General features: G+C 51.7%; 3 protein-coding genes across 11 annotated transcripts in view; all 3 read right to left on the minus strand.

Annotated features, from left to right (window-relative positions):
• UBOX5 (U-box domain containing 5) overlaps positions 1–10,168 on the minus strand; it is a 31,265-nt gene extending 21,097 nt beyond the window's left edge. For 2 of the 3 annotated variants that reach the window (XM_069495728.1, XM_069495726.1), the window contains exons 1-2: positions 10,089–10,168; positions 7,815–7,922 (exon numbers count right to left, since the gene is read on the minus strand). The gene's annotated coding sequence lies outside the window, so the exon portion shown is untranslated. The remainder of the gene's footprint in view (positions 1–7,814; positions 7,923–10,088) is intronic. The other variant, XM_069495727.1, reaches the window with a different exon arrangement.
• FASTKD5 (FAST kinase domains 5) lies at positions 664–3,421 on the minus strand. Its single transcript, XM_069495724.1, has one exon. The coding sequence runs from the start codon at positions 3,382–3,384 to the stop codon at positions 934–936; it is 2,451 nt and encodes an 816-aa protein (XP_069351825.1). The 5' UTR covers positions 3,385–3,421; the 3' UTR covers positions 664–933.
• Positions 10,169–12,324: 2,156 nt separating the features above from the next.
• On the minus strand, positions 12,325–22,055 carry LZTS3 (leucine zipper tumor suppressor family member 3). Of its 7 annotated transcripts, XM_069496598.1 has the most exons (6): positions 21,961–22,055; positions 17,369–17,594; positions 16,361–16,837; positions 15,474–16,067; positions 15,204–15,335; positions 12,325–14,877 (listed from the first exon to the last, which is right to left on the minus strand). In XM_069496598.1, the coding sequence occupies exons 3-6, from the start codon at positions 16,817–16,819 to the stop codon at positions 14,179–14,181; spliced, it is 1,884 nt and encodes a 627-aa protein (XP_069352699.1). In that variant the 5' UTR covers positions 16,820–16,837; positions 17,369–17,594; positions 21,961–22,055; the 3' UTR covers positions 12,325–14,178. The 7 variants fall into 7 exon arrangements, with proteins under 7 accessions (XP_069352699.1, XP_069352694.1, XP_069352693.1 ...); XM_069496593.1 differs by having other exon boundaries at positions 15,267–16,067; positions 17,432–17,594; XM_069496592.1 differs by having other exon boundaries at positions 15,204–16,067; positions 17,432–17,594.
• Positions 22,056–22,706: the final 651 nt, after the last annotated feature.

A 22,706-nucleotide genomic window follows, 5' to 3' on the forward strand; every position in this document is an offset into this window, starting at 1 on the left:
GAGACTAAGAGAAAAATAGTAAGTTCACTACTTCTGAAATGGTTCTTTAAATCAGGAAAACCAACTAAGGACAATCAACCAAATCTGAACAAGGAGGAGGACTTCCCTCCGTGAAGACACACAGAGGGAAAATCCTAAAATATAAGTGAAGCCATAGGAGATTCTTATTTTATTTTATTTTTTTTTTTATTTTATTTTTTTTGAGACAGAGTCTCACTCTGTTGCCCAGGCTAGAGTGAGTGCCGTGGCGTCAGCCTAGCTCACAGCAACCTCAAACTCCTGAGCTCAAGAGATCCTCCTGTCTCAGCCTCCCAAGTAGCTGGGACTACAGGCATGCACCACCATGCCCGGCTAATTTTTTCTATATATATTTTTAGCTGTCCATATAATTTCTTTCTATTTTTAGTAGAGATGGGGTCTCGCTCTTGCTCAGGCTGGTCTCGAACTCCTGAGATCAAACGATCCGCCCACCTCGGCCTCCCAGAGTGCTAGGATTACAGGCGTGAGCCACCACGCCCGGCCTGGGATTCTTATTTTAAAACAAGGTATATGAAAACCACTTTAAAAAAATTGGCTTTATACAATGTCTGACTACACTTTTATTCTAAAAACTCAAAATAACTGTGACATAAGGCTGGTAAACAAAGAAAAATGCAATAGGACTTACTTGACTACAGGACATTTTAAGATGTTTATTATTTACTAGAAGTAATATGCACACAAATTAGTGGCAACTTGTACAACCCAACAAGATTACAATTAATTCACAGTAACATACACTAGCTCTAATCTGCCATAGCCAAGAGCACAACTAAGTCTCTTACACAGATGATTTTATTACCAAACTTACATTCTGGCTTTTATAATTGTTTCGCAACACCTAGTAACAGTCTACTCCTACAGCTTTTGAGTAGAAATGCCCCTGAAGGCCCTTCAGAGAGCAGAGGTGAATACTTTCTCATGGAGGAACGCCAGTTTTTCTAAGCGAGTTCGTTTCAGTAGTGGGAGCCATTCCCAGTGGGCTAACTCTACCACACGATAGCCAAGCCGAACCAGCTGCCGTCTCTTCATATTATGCAGTCCAAGCAGATTCCTGGAACCATAGCAATATTGGTTCTTATTTGTCATTTGAATGGCCAACTTCACTGCTGGGGTCTGCACGCTGCCTGGGGGGCACAGGCCAGCCATCTCCATGGGCCCCGACCAATCTGCCACATTACAAAGAGAGTCCCCCACGGGTCTGCCTGCCTTATTCTCTAATTCCATGGGTTGTTGCCCAGTCTCTGACTCAATTTCCCCCTGGAAATGTCCTCTTGTTTTCCCTTTTAGTAACTGATTGATCAAATCATCTGTAAGGCTGACCCCCTCATGCTTAAGTCTTAATTTGGCTATGTTTTCACCTGGTATAGCTTCTCTGTTAAATGGTAATGGCTTCATGTTAACATCAAGCTGAACCTCTAAGTCAGAAGATCGGGTATGAGGCAAAATCATATGGTACTTGATGTACTGGGGCCCACCCAACATCATTTCAAGTAAAAAGAGAATTTCTAGGAATTCAGGCTTTGAGTTCATATCCTTCCTTGCTAAATCCCACAGCATTTCAGACCCCTCTTGCTGCAGTTGAGAACAAAGACGATTACCTCTGTAATCTGGACACTCAATGCCAACTGTACCATCAAGAGTATATAGTTCCTTAGTGAGTTCAAACTTGCTTCTTTCCTGAGCTAACCTGACAAACCCTGGACTCAGAGCAAAATCGATTAACTCTATTGGAAAGTACTCAGAAAATGCCAGGCCCAGAAGGCAGGTGAGGAGGTGTTCTGGGTATCGGCTGAATTCAGGCATCTTTCTGTGCATCTCATTTATCAGGCTGGAATAAAATTCTTCTGCATTAGGTGGCACATAATTCAGACTTCCAAATGACCACAGAATCTTGGCAACATCTTTACTTCGACAGTGTGCTACTCTAGGAGGCAACGAAGCAGCCACAGCATTCATTACTCCTTCATCCAGAATGCGTAAGGATGAGCAGGCAAGAGTCAGGTGCATGATGCCCTGAACTCCCAGGGAAGGAATGCGCTGCGGAGCAATCTCTCCAAACTGCTTCATGAAATTTATGTGATCCACATGAGTGAAACGGAACATTTTAAGAATATTCACTAAGGCATGACTACTCAGATGCTGCATATCAGCACAAGCTAAGTCTCCAATTTTTCGCATGACAAATTCAGAGAGACTACTACTTGATTTAAAGAACCCCAAACAGATTGTACCAACTTCCTCTAAATTGATCGAATCTATATACTTAAGGATCAGTGATTCCAGTTTTTGCATTAGGTCCTCGGGGACCTGACGATTTTCACCTATAATATAAATTAAGTGAACCAGTTGGGACAAGGATAGATCTTTCCAGTGCAAATTAAGATAACTAAAAAATATTTTTAAAAACCGAGGTACTCTACGGCCTAAGTACCGCCAAAGATCAGCTACCAGTAGAAGCTGATCCAGACTCATCTCCCATACCTGATGGCAAAATTTGGTTTCATACACAGCTAGCATTGAATGGGAGTGAGGGATTCCTAAACCGACAAAGGCTTTCAAAATATTGATCAGATCTGGGGTATCAAAGAACTGTATGTTTTTCACACTCAGCTGGCAGAGCAGAGCAAAGCTGGTACGGGAGAGCAAAACAGGACGCTGTTCTGCAGGCAGAGAGCTCAGCTTACAGAAATAATCAGCAATGGTTTGAGGCTGGAGATTATTTTCATAAACTGTGACTTTGTGCAAAATTAGTTCACCTTCTGAAATAGAAAGGGGCTGACAAGTCTCAGATCTGTGATAACTGTGAAGCTGGTACTCTGGTCTGAGCTGTAGGAAAACTCGGGGGTCTTCAAGGGTATCAAAAACTTCTATGTCCTCTTCTTCAACTCTCATGGCTCTGGGTGAGCCCCACTGCAAGGTGCTGGCTTTAGAAGTAGAGGGCTTGTTGAATTCCAAACTCAGGAGGGCACTGCTGGTTGTGAGGGTCCTCCGAGAAAAGGACGTGCTACAAACGTTCTTAACTTTTTTGGCAGAATGGCAGGTACTACTGAGTTCTGGAGGGTCCTGTCCCCCACGCTGTGTGCTGCTTCTCACATTCCAATACACCACACTTTGGGCTGCACTGAAGGCAAAAGGATTGTAAAGTGTTCGATATCCTAAAGGTTTTAACAACTTGAGAGTGGCTGCCATTCTGGTGTCAGTACGGATCTTTTTGGCAGTCAGAACACAGTTCTCACAGGTTTGACCAGGCAATTTCTTGTTTATATGGTGCTTGATTAGAGCTGGACGGGGAGGCGTTCCACAGAAACTGCCTGGAAATCTTCGGCATATCACAAGAGCCATGGATCACAAATGACTGGGCCAGAATTGGTGCCAGATACTGAAAAAAGGGTAGATGAAGAATGAGTGGCTTCTACCTATCATAATATCAAAATTTACACATTATAAGAAACAGATTAAAACTACACTACTGTCCACTGAAGTCCAATGCTAGTGAATGCCCAAATCACAAGACAGCATATATACCAAGGATAAACTTCTTGTGCCTTGCAAAGGCACATGAAAACCCCAAACCCAGAGTATCATCGAGCAGTTCCCAGATTGCTGCTCAATCCAGACTTCCTTCATTAAGAGAGGGTTGCTCTGCTAACATTCAATAGGAAGGAGGAAGGCAGATCTCCAGAAAGAAAGCTGGAAACAAAAATTAGCAACTCATTCCATCTCTTTGATATCAACACATAAAGGTTCCACTTGGAGAATAAGAAAGTCCATAAAAGCTGCCATACTAACAGCACACAAAAAAAGTGGGATTTAGGCCAAGTGTGGTGGCACGCACCTATAGTCCCAGCCACTCAGGAGGCTGAGAGGGGAAGATAGCTTGAGGCCAGGAGTTCGAGGCCAGCCTGGGCAACACAGTGAGACCCCCTCTCAAAAAAAAAAAGTGCAATTTGGTATAAGATTTAATCACTGATACCCACAATAACTGTCCCTGTTCTTAAAGTACAAAACTTGTAATTATGGAATTCTGTCATTCTAATGCTGTTCCTGTACCTTTTAGAAGATGCCTATTCTCCTCTCCAGGAGGCTTATAACAGAATTTGAATCACTATTGCAGAGCAGTTGCAGAGAAGTTGTATAACTGGGAAGTATACTCAAAAACTCCTTTTGGTGCAGGAGAGCAGAAGGCTAAGGGACTGCTCACTGTCAATTCATGGGTGGGAAGAAAAGAGCATCTCAAAGTTGGGCTCAGCGTTCAGGGAACACCAATTCACATGACTGCCCTGCTGACATGCCAGAGGAGCAGCACGGCTTTCATCTGGAGGCAGCGGGTTAGCAATGCTTCCAGGGAGTCGAGTGTTGATTACTTCCTTATTCTGCCTGTGAGCAGTACAATCCCCATTTTTCTTCCATGATAGAAATCATAAGAGGCTATGAAATTGACATTGCTATACTCTGGCTTTCTTTAATGCTTATTCTTTCTACTTACATGTCAAAGCCTGACAAGCAAGATCCAAGGGGACTTGAGCTGCCAATCGATGGACTAGACAGGGCTGTTGCTGTAGAAAATTCCATAAGGGTTCCAAGGTGCCAAAATGACTCTCGTAAAATGCCTGCCCAATTCAACTGTCAACCTCCCCTTCCACAGCCCATAGCATAAGAACAAGAGGACCGCAGGGCAGGCCAGTAGCTCTTTCCTAGTAACCCAGCTACACAGGCTTCTCTGGGTGGCAGGAATATATGTTCTAATTTCTTTGTAAACCAGAGCAGAATTCTTTCACACTAAATCTTTGTACACTTGGTTTTTAACTGTGGCCTGTAGACCATATTCCCCACCAAGTTTCAAACTATGGATTCAGATGTTATAGACCAGGGTCAGCAAACTATGTCCTGGGGCCCAAATATAGCCCTTCATCTCTTTCTGTAAGTAAAGTTTTACCAGAAGACAGCTAGGCCATTTGTTACATATTATCTATGTCCGTTTTCCCAAAACCAGAGCAGCACTGAGTAATTGTGGCAGTCTGTGTGGTCTGCAAAGCCTAAAATATTTACTATCTGGCCAATTACATAAAAAGTTTGCCGATCTCTGCTATAGACTATTAGTTTATTTCTATGAACACAGCTGGTCAACTTTTTAAAAATTAGAAAAACATTATGAAAATAGCTGTGAAATATTTTTTCTTTAATATTTAGATGACAGTCATTGAAGATCTATATGCATCAAAATACACTAGGAATCTCAATTAACATCACAGCACAGGCAAGATGGGAACAAAAGAGAAAGCAGGTAACAAAACTCCCCAGTTGACAGAACAGAGCTTTTAAGAAGACCTGCTTTAGAACTTGGAATCTAAATTTAGTTCAACATAATGTGCAACTAAAGCTATAAACTGTTCAAATCTGTAGTCTTTATTTCATCTTGGGAACTAGATCCTAAGAAACGGCTTTTTAAAAACCCTATTTTTTACAAAATAGCTGTGTTATACTAAAGCAAAAAACTGAAAACCACCCAAATGTCCATTCAATAGGGGGTGGCTGGTTTATAGGATAAATGTGTGGCAAGCACCAACTCATAGAAAAGTACACTCAAGGCCGGGCGCGGTGGCTCACGCCTGTAATCCTAGCACTCTGGGAGGCCGAGGCGGGTGGATCGCTCAAGGTCAGGAGTTCGAGACCAGCCTGAGCAAGAGCGAGACCCTGTCTCTACTAAAAATAGAAAAAAATTATATGGACAACTAAAAATATATATATAGAAAAAATTAGCCGGGCATGGTGGCACATGCCTGTAGTCTCAGCTACTCGGGAGGCTGAGGCAGGAGGATTGCTTGAGCCCAGGAGTTTGAGGTTGCTGTGAGCTAGGCTGACGCCACGGCACTCACTCTAGCCTGGGCAACAAAGTGAGACTCTGTCTCAAAAAAAAAAAAAAAAAAAGAAAAGTATACTCAAATATTCAGTAGAAAAAATAGTACATAAACGAATTCCATCACCTAAAATACACTTAAATAAAAGGAAATTATGCCAGGCGCAGTAGCACACACCTGTAATCCTAGCACTCTGGGAGGCTGAGGCAGGAGGATCACTTAAGCCCAGGAGTTTGAGGTTGCAGTGAGCTATAATGGTGCCGCAGCACTCTACCCTGGGCAACAGAGCAAGACTGTCTTAAAAAAAAAGGGGAAATTAACTACATAGCTTCTTTGTGGGAAGACTTTCTGTTATGTCTTTGATAAATTAACTTTTTCCCCCTTTTTATTGAATTAAAACTGTTAATACAGAAGAGTATACAAATTGACTTAATATGTATCTCTCTATAAATGATGTAATTTTAAAAGCACACTAAAAAGTTAAAATTACTTCAATTACTTCTACCTAGGAGTACTTAATGAAATTACTGTACATGGTCCAGAAATGAACACAAGAACCATTTCTTAGAACATCAATGTTTGGTGTAGATCCAGTGTTTTCAACTGATATGACTCTTTTTGATTTCTAAAAATACAGGCTAAATTCCAAGATGGAAATAACAAGACCCACAATTGTCTTAGGGCCTCCTCCGTGCCAAGGCTCAGAGCCTTTTAAGAGCTGTTTTAGCTGCATTAGTTTCAATACTTACAACCTTTCTGTAAGGTAAGTTTATTATTATTGATGAGAAAGAGACTTCACAAGATTAAAAAATCTGCAAAAGGTTATGTACCCAGGGATTGGGTGGGGCTCAACATCAAAAGACCATCTGACTCCCAAGCTCACATTATTGGTATACTAGAGAGACAATAGGAGTCAGGAAACACAAGTTGGGGGTGGAGGGTAGTGTATAAACAATCTATGGTCTTCTAGCGTTTCCAGGTGCCAGGGAGCTGAAGGGTTAGAACTAAGTAAGCTCAAAAGCCCCTCCCATCTCTGTCTAGATTCTAGCTATCACTATGGTTGAATATCCCTTATCCAAAATGCTTGAGACCAGAGTGTTTCAGATTCTGAATTTTTTCAGATTTTGGAATACTTGCATTATACTGACAAGTTGAATATCCCAAATCTAAAAATCTAAAATCTGAAATGCTCCAATGAGCATTTCCTTTAAGCATTGTATCAGTGCTCAAAAAGTTTCAGACTGTGGAGCATTTTGGACTTTAGATTTTCAGATTGTGGAGCATTTTGGACTTTATAGATTTTCAGATTTGGGATACTCAGTAATAGACAAAATAATGAATCTTAGAGGTATGAAAAGCCAAACTGCAAATGGCAAACAGTGGCTACTTACTTTTTACTATGCAAATTATTAGAGTAACTCTATAGACACTACATCTACATGTGCAGGTCTGAAATAGAACCACTTCAGCAGCTGGGTCTTGAGTATTATGGAGAAGGAAAGAAAAACAAGGAAGATACAGAAGCAGTAAAGTGGGAGAAAGGGAGTAAAGGGAGAAAAGGCATTGCAAAGAAGAGAAGGTACGGATGTACTGACCAGAAGGAGAAAACACACCTGAGAGGGTTAGATCCTCCTTACTCAAGGACTTCCAAAGAATCATAAGAAAGCTAGAAGACCACACCATGAGATGCTCAGTTAACTCCTGACTCCTTCACTAAAGGTTCAAAGACATCTGATATCATTTCAGAAAGCTCCTTTCCTAGTTTAAGGCCCGGAGTATACCCTCCTCCTCATCTCTTTAGGGGTCCTAATGAATCAGAGTGCAGCCTCAGAGACCCCCGGATCCTAGCAGTTCTGAAAGGCACTGCCCAAACCACCCTGAATGATGTGATTTCACAGGAGCAAAGAACCTTACCTTTCTACCTTTCAGGTACAGGTCTGAGCAAGGCCGAACAGCTTCATTTTAAACTACAGTCCAGAAGTTAGAGGAGGGGAGCCAGGCAGAGAAAGGCAGCTACGCTAACTGTAGATTAAGTATATGACACCCTCAGCATATACAATTTACCAGTTCTCATCCCTCAGTACTAATCCTTTTCCTATGTCCCAATAAAATTGCCACAAATAAATGGATACTCCAAACCCCATTCTTAACTCATCAAATAATTTGTTGAACAACCTTGAAAATTAAAAAAGCAAAAAACTAACTTTCTCTAGATGCTGAGGTCTCCTGTTGAGAATCTACAAAGCTTTAAAGCCCCTAGCAAGGGCTTAGAGACTGACAATAAGGACCTTTAGCTGTTTTCTGGGGGGTTTTTTGTTTTGTTTAAGGACCCTTAGCTATTAATGAGGATGTTAACTGTGCTACACTCTTCTCTTCTGTGCTGCTGTTTCCACACAGAAGCAGAGCCTACAAGAGTAGAGTCTACCAGTAATATGAAGGTAAAGCACTAGTGCAAAGGTGTTTAGGTCAAGATACGTATCACCCACAAATCTAAGCCAAACCAAAATTAAGTTTAGCAACCCATCCCTGCCTCCTTGTTCTAGTTTCCATGCTTATAGGAGAGAAAACAGTACATTATAATCATTTGTCAAACTGTTTCAGCTTACATAGCCCTCCCCTCTCCTTCTAAGACTCTGCTATTCCTCTATCAGAATGGCAAGAAGGATATGGGTACATATAGTCCGACCAAGCCCCACAGATAATTCTGTTAGAGCCACTGCTTTTAAAAAGTTTCATAAGACCCTGTTTTTAGAAAATCTTTCCGTATAACAGGGAGCTGACACTCAGCCCATCTCAATGGGACTTCTGGAGGAATGACAAAATCCAGGCAGATAAAGAGAAGTAGGTGCACCCACATAGTCATGAGAGAAAATTCCCAAATAAATGGTCTGAGTACCTATCGTGTTTGGTGAACGTTAGCTCAACAAACAATTGGTTTTATCTGTTTTTCCAATATGCAAGTCTGTACAGTATACCATTTCAGACAAGTGATGAAGGAATTTCAGAATTATTTTATATCTAAGTTGAGTTTTTCACATGATGAATGAATGATGAGGCCTAGTTAGGGACTAGAAAAATAAACTAATGAACGGGGAACAAAATCATACTGACAAATAAATATTAGACCTGCATAACTGCCAAAGGCTTCACTTTCTCGGCTGTATTATGCAGCACAGAGTCTTCAGATTTTGTTTTGGTCTACTAGGCAGCAGCAAATCATCCAAGGGCTTGCCCAAGGCCATTCAGAGCAATGTGCTGCAGAACCCAGCTATAGAAAGGCAGCTGTTCTTACTACTCAAAAAGTGTGCCCAAAATGTGGAAAACATCAATGCAGATTCCGGTAGTAACAAATGACTAGAGCACAAAACAAGCCATAGTTGGTAATGCACTTAGCTATGGGCTCCACAGGATGGAGCACTGTTCAAGAGTCTACAGTGAGTGCGCAATGAAGCATCATCACCTGAGGTGACCGATGAAAGTAGATGGTGTCAGGGTACCTGAGTCCCTTGTCCTGAGTCAGGACAGAAAAGCTGTGTCATGATGTGCACAGAAAGAGAAAGAGCTATTATTTCTTGTCCCTGGTGAGGGAAAAAAGAAGAGGGGCATCAATAATACCCTTAATCAGGCTTGTGCAACCAGAAACCGTCTGCTAAAAGTGGGGGGGGGGGGGGAGTATACATTGCATCCTATTGATAGTTCCTGAAGATTCACCGCGTCCCAAGTACTAAGCAAAATACTGGGGGGCCCTGCTACTCGAAATGTGGTCTGTGGGCCAGCGGTATCAGCCTCACAGAATCTCAGGCCCCACCCAAGACCTACAGAATCGGAATCTCCAAGCCATTTGCTTGCACATAAAAACGTTATAAGAGGCGCGACTGAATCTCTCACTACATTCTCACAACAGCCCTGTGGGAAAATACTGTTACGATCCCCATTTCACAGAGGAAAAAAAAAATCAAGGTTAAGATAAGTCTCTTGCCCAAGATCACGGAACTCCGGAGTGGCGAGAGTTGCCGAGGTTCTCCCTAGAGCCAGTTCCGCGAGAGGCGCCCACAACCCCTGCCAGGAATCACTGAACAGGGCCTCGGTGTGCGCCGGCCCTGGTCCGGCCAGGAGGGCGGGAGGCACAGGCCAAGGCCCAGGTCGCCATGAGCGCAGGGAGCGTCCGCCGCGACCTCCTTCACTCACCTGAGCCGGGCGAAGGCGAGCGCCGCAACACCAAACCCGTTATCCTGGGGGCTGAGGCAGCACGAACACCCGTTCAAGTACGCCGGGGCCTCAAAACCCCACTTCCGGCCAACTGCCCACTACTTCCGAGTGCTGTGCGAGTAACGGGTGCTGCAGAGGTTCAAAAGACTGTGTCAGCGTTTTCCAAGGACGTTTTCTACTGCAGGATGTTGATGGGGAAACAGGGGGAGTCTAGGACCTGCGGAGGGAAAAACACCTGCTTGGATGGATCGCTCTGGAAGTAATTGAGTAGCTTAGAAACCAGTTTGAATCCAGGACCGCCACTCAGGGTTTTATGACATTATGGAAGTCACATAAACCCTCTAAGCCGGTACAGTGATGGTAATAATGCACTTATAATAGAGATGCATCTGTAAAGTGCTCTCAGGAGACGAGTTAGTGATGTGATGGGTAGACGAGCCTGTTAGGAGAAATGGATGTGAGAATCTGGAGCTTGAGGAGGCCAGAGCTATGGCAGATGAGCCAGGGTGATCCTCCACCTCCCTAAGTAGGGGAGCTCACACCTGGGTCGGTATGGGCACCTAGGCAACGAAGAGACTCTTCCGAGCTCTACCTATCAGGGTCTTCATACCGTGATATGAAGACTGCTGATCAGGGTCTTCATACCTTGTCAGCGCCTTGGCTACTGGTCTATACTTCCCAAGGGCTGTAAAGGAGACCTCAGAAATCATGCTCCCTCCAGAGCACCATCTTGTTGGGGAGACAAAGTCAGCGTAGGGAAGAACATGTCCCTGCAAGGAGGGGCAAGCCTGGCATCCCAACTCTGTGGAGAGCACTGTTTGCCTGAGTGTGAACATTTGGGGACCCAGACCACTGCTTAGGGAGGATTCTCTCACACAGGCCAGACCAGGGCAAACACTGCTAGTTGTTGATTATGACTCTGTCCTTGCTGGCAGAACCCAGAGAGAGCAGAGAGTCCATCCCCAAGGGATGAACCATCTTTGCTCCTAGGCAGCCATAACAATCCTGTCCCTCTTTGCCAAATACTCAATTTCCCAGTCTCCCTTGAAGTGGGAGGAGCATGTGATTCAGTTCAGGACAAGGAAATTTAAAGGGAAGTGTGCTGGCAGGGTTCTGGGAAAGCTTTCATTATCATGATAAAGTGTTGCAGCCTCAATCCCTGTACAGAGCTGTGGCAGCCACCTTGTGGTAAGGAGGGAACAAGGTAAGGATGGGACAGTGGGACAATGAAAAATCTAGGTCCTTGATGAACTGATTCCTATGACACTGAAGTGCAGACTTCTTGTCAGGTGAGGAAAAATAAACTCCTTGAGGTCCTGTTGTGTTACTTATAGCAGAATGCATTCTTTTTTTTTTTTTTTTTTTTTTTTTGAGACAGAGTCTTGCTTTGTTGCCCTGGCTAGAGTGAGTGCCGTGGCGTCAGCCTAGCTCACAGCAACCTCAAACTCCTGGGCTTAAGCAATCCTACTGCCTCAGCCTCCCGAGTAGCTGGGACTACAGGCATGTGCCACCATGCCCGGCTAATTTTTTCTATATATATTTTAGTTGTCCATATAGTTTCTTTCTATTTTTATTAGAGACGGGGTCTCGCTCTTGCTCAGGCTGGTCTCGAACTCCTGACCTTGAGCAATCCACCCGCCTCGGCCTCCCAGAGTGCTAGGATTACAGGCGTGAGCCACCGCGCCCGGCCCAGAATGCATTCTTAATTGTGGGGCTTTGTGACGATGACAGAAGGAATTGTCATAAAGGGCAGCTCTCTGCTGTGCAGCACGCTTGGGTCCCTTCTGTCTATGGGGGCCTCACCATTAATTACAAACCCATTCTCAGCCTTCACTTCTGTGCATTCTGCCCTCAAATATCTGCCAATTACTGTAAGGTGGCTCAGGTGACCGCAGGCTGCATCTAGCTCTCCTGCATTACCCGTTTTCTGGCTAGTGGCCTAGTGTCCAGATTCTGAGCTAGAACCAGTGTGAAGCCCTTCTGATGACAGACTGAGCCAAAGAGAAAGCACCATTGGGCAGAAATGTGGAACCACGACTCCTCCTGGGTAATGTGGAAGAGCCTGGGCTTTGAGCCAACCTCCTAGCACAGCCCAGTGAGCACCTCTAGTCTCGTGCCTCCTCTGGGAAATGTTTACTCCAGCTTTGCCCTCCACCAATCCTTCCACCCAGGCCTCGCCTCCCACACCGCAAAGACACAAGCAGGCCAAAGAATGCCACTCAAGAGGCTTTCTCCATTTTATTTCTTTGGGAAAGGAAAACGAAAAGTCTTTCCATCACATATGGTAGAGATATATATTTATATATATTTATATATAATTTATTTTGTGGTTGGACATCCCAAAGCTAAGTCTGTTCATATTTTTTTCTATTTTTTTTTTTTTTTCCTACTAATGCCTTCTCTTCTCCCTGCCCCTGTGGCCCAGGGCCAGGTTCTGGGGCAGGTGCAGTGAGGGGTGAGTGGAGTGGGCAGTGGTTGCCAGGATGGCTTCCCACCCAGCTCAGAGACCTGGTGAGGACCACCCAGAAGGGGCTGTGCAAAGTGTTAGAGGCCACAAAGAGGGGCACTCCTGTTTTTGTGGGGGACGCACAGCTCATTAAACAGTCACCAGTCATGGGAGGAGGCCAATCAGGGGCTGGGGGACTTGCTCACAGTAGTTGCCAGCTCTCTCCACCCTGTCCCCCAAACTCAGTGTTGGGGATGGGAGGAAGAGAGTGAAAAAGAGAGAAATACCAGGGCTGAGGGCCAAGCCTCCTCCAATTTTTATTGCTGGTGAATTAGAAATTTGCTTTTCCCTTCCTGTCTTGGGGAGATGGAGTCTGAGAGGGCCCCAAGAGGAAGTGACATTGGCTGACCTAGCCCCTGCTGATGGCCGTGCCAGGCCTACCCTGGGCAAATGCTAGGCCACCTCAGGGCCCTGGGAACCAAGAGGTCAGTGTTCCTCTCATGGTAGCCATGTTCTTCAAGGGCAATCACATCCAACCCTCCCCACCCCCCAAACAAGGGCCCCGGGCTCAGACTTGGGCCAATCACTGGAGCTGGGAAGTGGGCAGTGCACCAAAGGTCAAGCAGAATTTTCTACTGGAAGAAAAGGTGAGACTTTGGGGACGAGGCGGCCTAGGAAGATGATGTGCTGAGCATGAAAGCAGGAAGCTGGGGGAATCAGGTGGGGGAAGACATCGCAGACACTCATCTGACCTCAGAAATTGGGTGAAGGGAGTGCCTGAGAGGCAGGTAGCACTTAATAGCTGTAGTTAGAGCTGAACAGAGGCCCTAGGTGTGGGGTCAGCCAAGCAGATGGGGCTATTGCCCTGCAGGATTCTGGCCAGAAGGGTGAGGGTAGAGCCGAGAAGCCTCCAAGTAACCCAAGAACAAGAGGACAGATCTTCCCTGGGCGCTGAGCTTCTAGCCCCTGCCCTCCCCTCCCCCAACACACACGCAGGACCTTGCCAGGCTCTGAGGCCTGAGCCCAAGAGACCTTGGGGGGGAGGGGCTGGGCAGGTAGCCCTCTCAACCACAGGCAGGCCATCTGCTCCCACTTGTCCTGCCAATCTGCCCAGGGAGAGAGAACACTGCAGAAAGGAGAGAAGCCAGGAGCCCAGGGTCAGCTTCAGCAGACACCATGCAGGCCCCCTCAGGCTCCCCGGCCTACGAGGTGAGCACAGAGAGCATCACTGGACACAGGGTGGCGGACAGTAGCAGCCCAGACCCCCCCAGAGGGGCTGGGGCACCTCACGGCATTGAAGGCCTGCGGTCTCCATCTCCAAGGGGGTGCCAAGAAAGGGAGCGTGACTCCTCTGGTCCCTCATCCCCACTCACTCTGCCCTCCCCCATTCCCTCCTTTTAGGAGGGTCCCAGTGGGCTGCCCACAAGGGCAGCCTTGGAGCTGGGAGGGCACAGCACTGGGGAAACGGAGTCGCAGGGAGGAGCCTGGTCACAGCTGCTTTGAGAACCTCTTTGGTCTGGGGATATGGGGCATATGGGGGAGAGAGATGGAGGGGAGGGGACACTGGGGACTCTGGCCTTTTGACAGGGCATTTGTCAGAAGGCCACGTGCCCAGGTCGAGGATCAGATTTCTGTGGACTCAATGCGCTCGAGGCGCGAAGGGGTCCAGGCTTTCTTCTCCTCGCCATGTTGGGGGGTCGGCGTGCTCGCACCCCCCGCCGCCCCGCGCTCCCGAAGCCTCCGCTCCAGCTGCTGGTTGCGCTGGTACATCTCCACATAACTCAGCTGCAGCTGCTTCTGGTACTCGATGACCTTCTCCTTCTCCTCCAGCCACACGCGGCGCTCCTCCGCGAAGCTGGCACCCTGGCGCTCCCGGGCGCGCCGCTCGGCCGCCAGCTCGGCCTGCAGCCGCCCCACCTCCCGCCGCAGGGCCCGCGTCCCGCTCTCCCCGCCGGCCTCCGCCTCCCCGTCCACAGAAGCCAAGGAGGCGGCGGCGGCCACCCCGGCCTGACGGCGCATCTTGGCCTCGTCGCTCTCGCAGGTGGCCAACGCGTCCTGCGGCTCCGCGGGGTCCACCGGGGTCAGCGCCGGCTTGAGGCAGGTGGCGGGCAGCTCGCCCTCGCCCAGCTCCAGGCTGGCCTGCTTGCTGCCGAAGGAGTCCCTCAGGCTGAGCAGCTGCTCCTCCTTCTCCCGCAGCGAGGCCCGGCCTTCCCGCAGCTGCGAGCGCAGCCCCACGATCTCACTCAGCTTCTGCGACACGTCGGCCTGCGAGTCCTTCAGCTGCTGCTTCAGGAGGGAAATCTCGCCGGCCTTCTGGCACACCTGGGCAGGGCAGGCAGAGGAGAAGCGGGGGGTAAAGGCGGAGCCCTGCTCACCCCAACCCGCGCCACGTCTGGCACCAGGGCTGGGGCTCAGTCCCTCAGACTGGGCAGCAGTGACACAGGGGTGCCCTGCCTGGACTCAGGACAGACGTGGCCAACCACACATAGCCCAGGGACAGCCTCCAGTCCTCACAGACACTCCTACTTGATTCTTGTCCCTCCTGCTCCTTTCATTCCCCCTTGTGCTAGTGGGGGCTACTGCTCTGGGGTTCTCCAGAGGGACAGAAGGGAGACAGAGGGCCCCAGGCCCCAGCCCCCAGCCCGCACCTCCCACTTGGTTTCCTCCATCCGGGGCAGAAAGTCAGCCTGCTCCTTCTGGCAGGCGGCCACCTTGTCCTCTAGCTCTTCCCGCTGTCGCATCAGCCGGGCCGCCTCCTCCTGCAGCTGCTTCTTGTCCTGCTGCAGCCGCAGCACCTGCAGCTGCAGGCCTTGCTGGGCGCGCTGGGCGCGGCGGGCCACCTGCTGCAGCTTCCCACTGCAGCCCTGCCGCAGCTCAGCCAGCTCCCGCTCCCAGGCCTTCTGCCGCTCCTCCAGGACCTGGGCCACCGCCGCCTCACTCTGCTCCAGGCTGCGCCGCAGAGCTGCCACCTCCTGCTCCTTCTCCCACAGCCGTTCCTCCAGCTCCTGGATCAGTGCACTGGGCGAGGGCGGTGAGCAAGCCGCAAACGGCAGGCCTCCACCTCCGCCCTCCCCAGACCCCAGGTGGCCTGGCCGCCCCATGGATGACGACGACCCACTCTTGCTGGAGGCCCGCCCACTGTCAGAGGTCCCCAGGTCCTGGTAGCCCGACCCCCCACCGCTGCTGCCGCCACTGCCACTACCATAGCTGGCAGTGCCAATGCGGTTGATGTGGCTGGTGGAGGCGCTGAGGGGCGCCAGGTGCTGGCTGTAGCTGGAGCTGTAGGTGGGCAGGCTTGTGAGTGAGTTCCGGCCTGAGTCTGAGAGGCCGCCCCCACTCCCGCCTGCTGGTGTCATGGTCCGAGACTTGTCCAGTCCGCCCTTGAGGCCACCAGGGCCCTGTCGACCCTCAGGGGTCCCATTGGTCTGTGGGGGGCACAAGTTCTGCATGGAGTGGAAATTCTTGGGTACAACAGGCTTGAAGGCTGACGGCCGAACTAGTGGCTCTGAGCACTGCGTGAAAGCCAAGGAGGGGGAGGGGGCATCAGGAGGAGGCCTGAACCTTGGCCTCGGCCTCTTCCCACCCACCCATTGGATTTCCATCCTCAGGTCCCTCATCTGGGTCTCCACTTCATGGCTCACCCAAACTAGGTCTCTGTCCTAGATCCGCCAACTGGACTTGGCTCCAGAGCCCCACTCCTTGGCTCCCCAGCACAGCCCCCAAGAAGGCCCACTTTGCCCTCCTTTCTGGGCTGCTTCCCACCCCCAGAAAAAGGCTATGAGGGTCTCAGGCCCTGGGGACTGACCTGGTCTAGTTTGCCTGAGGTGGCCAGGAGCTTAGGTGGGTGGCTGGGCTCTCGATACTGTGGAGGGGCCTTGTCACTGCCACCACTGCTGCTGCTGCCACCACTGCTGCCCACCACATTGCCGCAGACATCCGTGTGGTCACTGGCTCGAAGCTCGCCATTGAGGTAGAGGGAGTTGGCGAGAGCCTTGTCTTCTGAGGGGTATCGGCTGGGCCTCTCCCTGCTGGCCCCACTGCCACTGCCTCGGGGGCCTGGGAAACTGCCCTGGCTGCCCCCACCCCCTGTGCGGGTGCCCACGCTCTTCATGGCAAACTCCTGGGCATGGGCCACCCCACTGCCCACACTGCCCATGGCCAGGCGGGGGTCTGGGGGTCCAAGCTCAGAAGGCCGTGGGGCAAAGGCCAGGAGGGGATCCCGCCCTGGGTCAGCACGCACAGGTAGTGTCTCCAGCTTCGCCATGACTAAGCCAGGGGGGCACTGTGGGCATAGATGGGAAGGCAGAGATAGGTCAGACCTCACCCCTACTCCCACCCTCCAGCCAAGTCAGCCCCAGCACTACCCTGCCCCCCAGTGTCCCCTTCCCTACAGTGGGTACAAAGAGTTCCCAGGCATCTAAGGTGGAGCAATAGGGCCAGGGTAAGAGGGAGCCTGGTAAGGGAGGCTGCCTGTTGCCCACTTGATAAAGCCCAGCCCCCGGGGCACCATGCACACAGCCCCAGCTTTGCGCAGCTCAATATTCCACTCAACTTCTGTCTCAACCCCCCCTTGTCCATGAGCCTCCCAGACTTAAGGGCTCTCTTAACTCTTTGCTGCAACCGCCAGAACTTAAGGGTTCTTTACCCTGGGTCCGGGCCCTGTATCTCAATCTCATGGGCTGGGGAGATGGGTCTGAAAGGGGAGAGCAGGACCTGAATCCAATAGGGAACCTCAGGAGTTGGGGGTGGGGCGGGGAGAAAAACACATCCCTATCCAGAAATTTAGGGTGGGGGTCCTTCCCAGCCCCCTAACCTAGGGTGTTGCAGTCAAGGGCAGAAGTGGAAGCTCACTACCAGCGCAGGCTTCTCTCCTTGCCTTTCCAAGGGGGTGGGGGGCCGACGGGTCCTCAAGCCTTGGACCCTCCGAGGCCTGGTCTGCAGGGGCCATGTGCCTCACTCTCGCAGTCGGGGCTCGGCCCGAACCAGCTGCACGACTTTGGACGGGCCGACTGAGCCATCCCGGACTGCAGTTTTCTCCTCTGCGAAATGGGAGGAATGAAGGACCTACCTCGCGGGGCTGCCGCGTGCCAGGCGCCCCGAGGCGGAGGGCACTGGAGGAAACAGGGGTCTTGGGGGGTGGTGGGCGGGAGGTGCCGCTGCGGTCAGCATCTGGGTCGCCGGTGGGCACAGCCTCCAGCACGTCCCGCCCCCAGCGGACGGACCGGGCCGCGGCTGCAGCGCGAGGCGAGGGAGCCCTCCCAACTCAGACGCACTGGGGGCCCAGGCAGGAGAGGGGCCCTTCCCCGAGACCAATACTCCGCAGGGTTCCCGGGGCTGGCTGAGGCCCGGGCAGAGGACGCAGGGGCGCCAGCTGCAGGGGCTGGCAGAGCCTCCCTCGAGGCCTGCGTTTCCCACAGGTGGGCGGGGAGGTGGGCGGGGAGAGGGGCGGGGCCGCCGCACCCATTTGGCTCACCAGAGGATCCCGCGCCTGCGAACCCCGCTAAGAATTCATTGCCACCAGGAAGACTTCCTGGACTACTCCCCTCCCCTCTCCCTGTGGACCTTGACCCTGCTCAATTCACCGTGAAGTCCCCTGAGCCCTTCGGTGGGTGTGTGTCCCCCTCCCCCGAGGCTGGCCCACAGGAGAAGGGGGAGCAAGACCTCAGGTTACCTGTGCTCAGGGAGGCCCTGCTTCCTCGTTCCTTTGTCTCAAGTCCGCACCGGGAACACCTGCCCCAGAGATGTGCATAATCCAGCCGGGCAGGGGCCCCAGGCAGTGCCTGCCTCAGGCAAGGCTCTCAAATACGTGGGCCAGAAATGGGAGAGGCCTTTACCCCTACTCCCTTCCCAGACAGGCAGGGAGCCCTCTTTCCCTATCAAGGTGAAGGGTGCACGTGGCACGCAGTGGCCCCTTGAGTGCTCCACAGACCATCTTCTACCCAGACGCCTAGTTCTAATGCTAGGCCCCAGACCCAGAAAGCCCAACAAAACTTCTGTTCTTCTGCGGTCTTCTGACCACCATAGCAGGAATTGCAGCCCTAGATTGCTGGAAAGTTCACCATCAAGCCAGGCCACTATCTTTGTAGAATTCCATTCTCTCAGTGTCTGTCCCCACAGGTGTGGAGAACAGCACTTTGCCACCCTCCTCCCTTGGGCCAGTCTGTCCCCCACATGCAAGGGCTGGGACCAGGGTGAAGTAAGAGAGGCTCCCAGGGCACACCTGAAGTGTAGGATAAGCAGGTGTGAGACCCTGAGAGTAAGGGCCTCCTTAGATTTTGTGCCTTAGGTGCCTCTCTTGCCTCACCCTAGTTCTGGCTCTGCCACCACTCCCCAGCATACTCCAGCCTGCTATGCCTCAAGCCTGCAACCCCACCCACCCACCTAAGCACGACCCCCTTCTCTTGCCACCCCCGGGGTGCAATGTAGGGAGAGCTGGGGACTGGGAGGATGAAGGCTGAATGGCCTGAGGCTCAGAACCAGTGGGAAGGCCTGGGCAGGGTTTAGGGAGGAAAACTAGCAAAACCTCATACAGATGGGGTTCAGGAGCAGGGGACAAGGAGGAGTCTGGGCTGGGGCACCAGGGTGGGTTTGACACCCTTAACATGACAAGGGAAGATTGCCTGGGGGAAATAGGTGCTTTGGGGTACACCTGAGGAAGATACTTCTCAGGCACTGGATGAAGAGAGACCGGGATCAGCAGCATTTGAGGGTGGTGTGGGCGGGACCCAGCATTGAGCTAGGGTAGCAGAGTCCTACATGTCTGGGAGGCAGTCTGGGAGCAGAAAGAAAGCCAGGAGAAGGCGGGTCCTGAAGGCCAAAGAATGTGGGGGCAGCTCCCAGTGTTGAAAAGAAAGAGGCCAGGTAAAATTGGGAATGAAGATTGTGCTCTGGATTTGGCAGGTGGGGACATCACTGGTGTCTATGTCAGAATGGTTTCAGAAAAGTGGTGCAAAGCAAAGGCAGACCACAGGGCTAGAGGGGTGCAGAAAAAGAAAAGGCAGAGTTCCTGCTAAAAAGAGGCCAGAGAAGGCAGTAATTTAAGGAGGTGTGAGATCCAAGGGCTTTTTTAATTTTAAAATTAACCATGGTAGAAACCTGAGTGTGTTGATATGCCAAAGGGAGGTGCCAATAGTGAGATGAAAGATCTAGGCAAGGGGGCTGCAAGGGGCTGCACCAGAGGCCTGGCTGTGGACAGGAACAAACCTTAGCAGTAATCAGGTTGATCATGTGAGTGACAGGGGATGTTTGGGAAGGTGCTTTGTAAACTGTAAGGTGCAGGACAAACATACAGTACCACCTTCTCTGAGATCCAGGAAAGGAGAATTTGACCATAGGTTGGCACAGGTCATATGCCACTCTGCCCCACTGTTTCCCTAGAGTGTGTGTGGTCCCCAGCTCAGCTCAGATGCCCAGAGTCCTGGATGGACATAAGGTCCCAGGACCATTGTCCTGCTCCTCCTTTCCCTGTGTTCTACCTGGGGGAATCCTTGACTATCAACCCACAGAAACTCTTCTTGGAGTCTCACTCCCCAAAGAGCTTCTTGCCATGATTCTAACCTGCATAGTTAACCCCTTGATAGCATTCCCTGCCCCTTGCCTCTCCCAAGCTTGGGCTGCTGCAGCTTCTTTCCTAAAAATCCCAGCAGGGAGCTGGCAGGATGAGAAGGGGGATATGTTTCCATAATAAGCAGGAACTGAGCCAAGAGGAAGGGTTTGAGCTTTGCCTGTGGGTCAGGGTCCTGAAATGGCCCAGGTAACTGAGCATGGTCTGCAAAGGCAGCCTTCTGGCATTAGCACAATGTCCTAGGATCAGAGCCTGCTGCCCAACACAGCTATCAGTGCCTGGGACATTACACACAGTATTAGCTGTCATGAAAGGGCCAAATGGATTCTACCTGGGGGTTACACGTGCAGGTCTCTCCAACCCACAGTGACTACCCAGTCCCTTTCCACCTATGTCCCTCTCAAAGCTAGGAACACTTGGGGTCTCAGAGTCCCCAGGCCCAGCTTATTCTACCTCCTAAACATCTCAGCAGCCTCTCCTGCCTGCACCCTTGCTAGGGCTCCTCACTGGCCTTTCTTCTCCTGACTCTCTCCCCTGAGCAGCTGCCAGGGTTCTCTTTTTAAAGGGCAACCGATCTTGTCCCTGCTCTGCCCAAATCCTTCCACGAGCAGGATCAAGTGCAGTAGACAGAGTTCTGGTGGCATCATCTCCAAGTGTAAATCCCAGCTCCACTGATTAGGAGTAGAACCTCATGCAGGTTATTTCATCTGGGGTTCTCACACCCACCTTGCAGGCATTTTAAGAGGTAAATGTATTATGGATTAAATGCCTGGTATTCCTCTTGGCCTCCAGAACCAGAGCAGAGCTTGCAGCAGGGGCCCCGAGTCCTCTCCTGATGCCCATCCTATATCTCCCCTGACCTGAGCCGCTTTCCACTCCACACATAACCTGGTCTCAGCTCTCTCCCCATCCCACAGCCTTCTAGAACCAATCCAAATGCTGCCTCCCAGAATGGCATCTCTGATCACTCCTGGAGGGAGAGGGGTTTTGAAGCACTTGACTTCTGAGGCCTCCCCAGGGCTGGCCTGTAGGTTTCCCAGGGGCACAGATGGCAGAGTCCTGGAGGGTCTCTGGGCCCTGGCACCAAGAAAATAAATGCAGGGCAAATGCATGTGGGAATGCTAGTTATGAGCAATGCAAAGAGGCAATGAATAGGGGCAGGAAATCAGGAAGAGCTTCCAGGAAGGACTGAGGGAGGGAAGGGATCTGGGGGCACTAAAGGGCTTTTGGGGTGCAGAGATCTCCAGAACTTCTTGGTTGGAATGAGTGAGGGGAGATCCATCTTCCCTTGGCACTGTGGGCACTGGCGGAGGAAGGGGCCCATCGCCTAGCTCCTTGCTCTGATGAAGCCGGTGCTTTAGGACTGAGGGGGCCGACAGCGCCCCCCCACCCCGAGCACACACGCGCGCACACACGAGCCTCCGCTGGGTGGGGGGAAGAGAGAGGGTCGCCATTCACCAGCACCCCACGGCCCGCAGGGCCAACTGGTAGAGATCCCTACCACAGGCCGTCGACGGAGGTGTCTAGGGGTCCCTATGGGGAGAAATCCCGTCCGCACCTTCCTGGCTCCCCACCAACGCGTGTGGCCCCGGGGGGCGGGGCGCGGAGGGAAGAGGTGACATAATCCGGGCCGCACCCCCTTTGGCCGCCACCTCCCCCCAGGCCGGGCGAAGCATCCATGACATCATCGGCCTCATCTCCGCTCCCCTCCCCCCTGGGACCCCAGCAGCGGGACGCGCCCCCTCCCCAGCTCTGGTCCGGTCTGACGCGCCGCGCGGTGCAGCGTGCACTGCGGCGGGTCGGAGCTGGGAGGGGCGCCACGGTGGGCCTGCTTCACTTACTTGCTGCCTCAAGGTCCAGCTCCGGGTCTCCGATGCGGGCGCCACCGGCCCGGCTCACTGGCGCAGCCCGAAGCCCGCCCGGCGGGGCGCGCGGCGCGGGCCCGGCTCCGCTTCGCGCCCCTCCCGCTCCCCGCCCGGGCCCCGCCCACCAGCAGCTGCGGCAAACGCGGGCCCGCCCTCCGGCCACGCCCCCCGGGGCCGCCAATCCCCGGGCTGGGGCGGGGCGCGGCGCCTTAACGCTTTAGACGCTGTGCGCCTGTCCGCGCGTGGGACCCCCGTGTCTCACACGCTCCAGGGCGTCGCAAGTCTGCCCCGAGTCCCTCCGTTCGTCGCCTCTTACCCTCCCAGATTCTTGGGCTCAGCCCCAGTTTCTCCTCGCTAACAAATCCAGTGGGAGCGCGCCCTCCCTGAATCCCGCATCTTTGGAGAAGGGGAGGAGCCCCTGTGGCTTGGGGAAGGGGATCCTGACTCCGAGCCCCAAGCTGCATTCCTCTCCTGCGGCTGCTCCTCCGGATGCGGCCTCCCAGCGGACGCCTTGAAACCCTGCAAGTCTGCATGGTGGGGGCAGGACGAGGCGTCGCAGGTGAATCCTACCCGGCTAAAGGAAGACCCTCCTGGGCGCGGGGACCTCAGGTGGTCATATGGGAGTATCGAGGGGCAGAAACTACGTCTGTGAGCAAACGGAGCCGATTTGAAACTTGCTGCTCGCGCAGGCTTATCGTCCCGAAGGTGCGACGAGGAAAAAA

The sequence above is a fragment of the Eulemur rufifrons genome, chromosome 20 (genome assembly GCF_041146395.1).
Source record: "Eulemur rufifrons isolate Redbay chromosome 20, OSU_ERuf_1, whole genome shotgun sequence".
Classification (NCBI taxonomy): Eukaryota; Metazoa; Chordata; class Mammalia; order Primates; family Lemuridae; genus Eulemur; species Eulemur rufifrons.

Coding starts and splice junctions, on each gene's coding strand:
- LZTS3 (XM_069496592.1), bottom strand. CDS start 17,503: ATGGCCCCTGCAGACCAGGCCTCGGAGGGTCCAAGGCTTGAGGACCCG. Junction 16,068..16,360: donor CCTCAGGCAAACTAGACCAG/GTCAGTCCCCAG, acceptor GCTTTCACGCAG/TGCTCAGAGCCACTAGTTCG. Junction 14,878..15,203: donor TGGAGGAAACCAAGTGGGAG/GTGCGGGCTGGG, acceptor TGCCCTGCCCAG/GTGTGCCAGAAGGCCGGCGA.
- FASTKD5 (XM_069495724.1), bottom strand. CDS start 3,384: ATGGCTCTTGTGATATGCCGAAGATTTCCAGGCAGTTTCTGTGGAACG.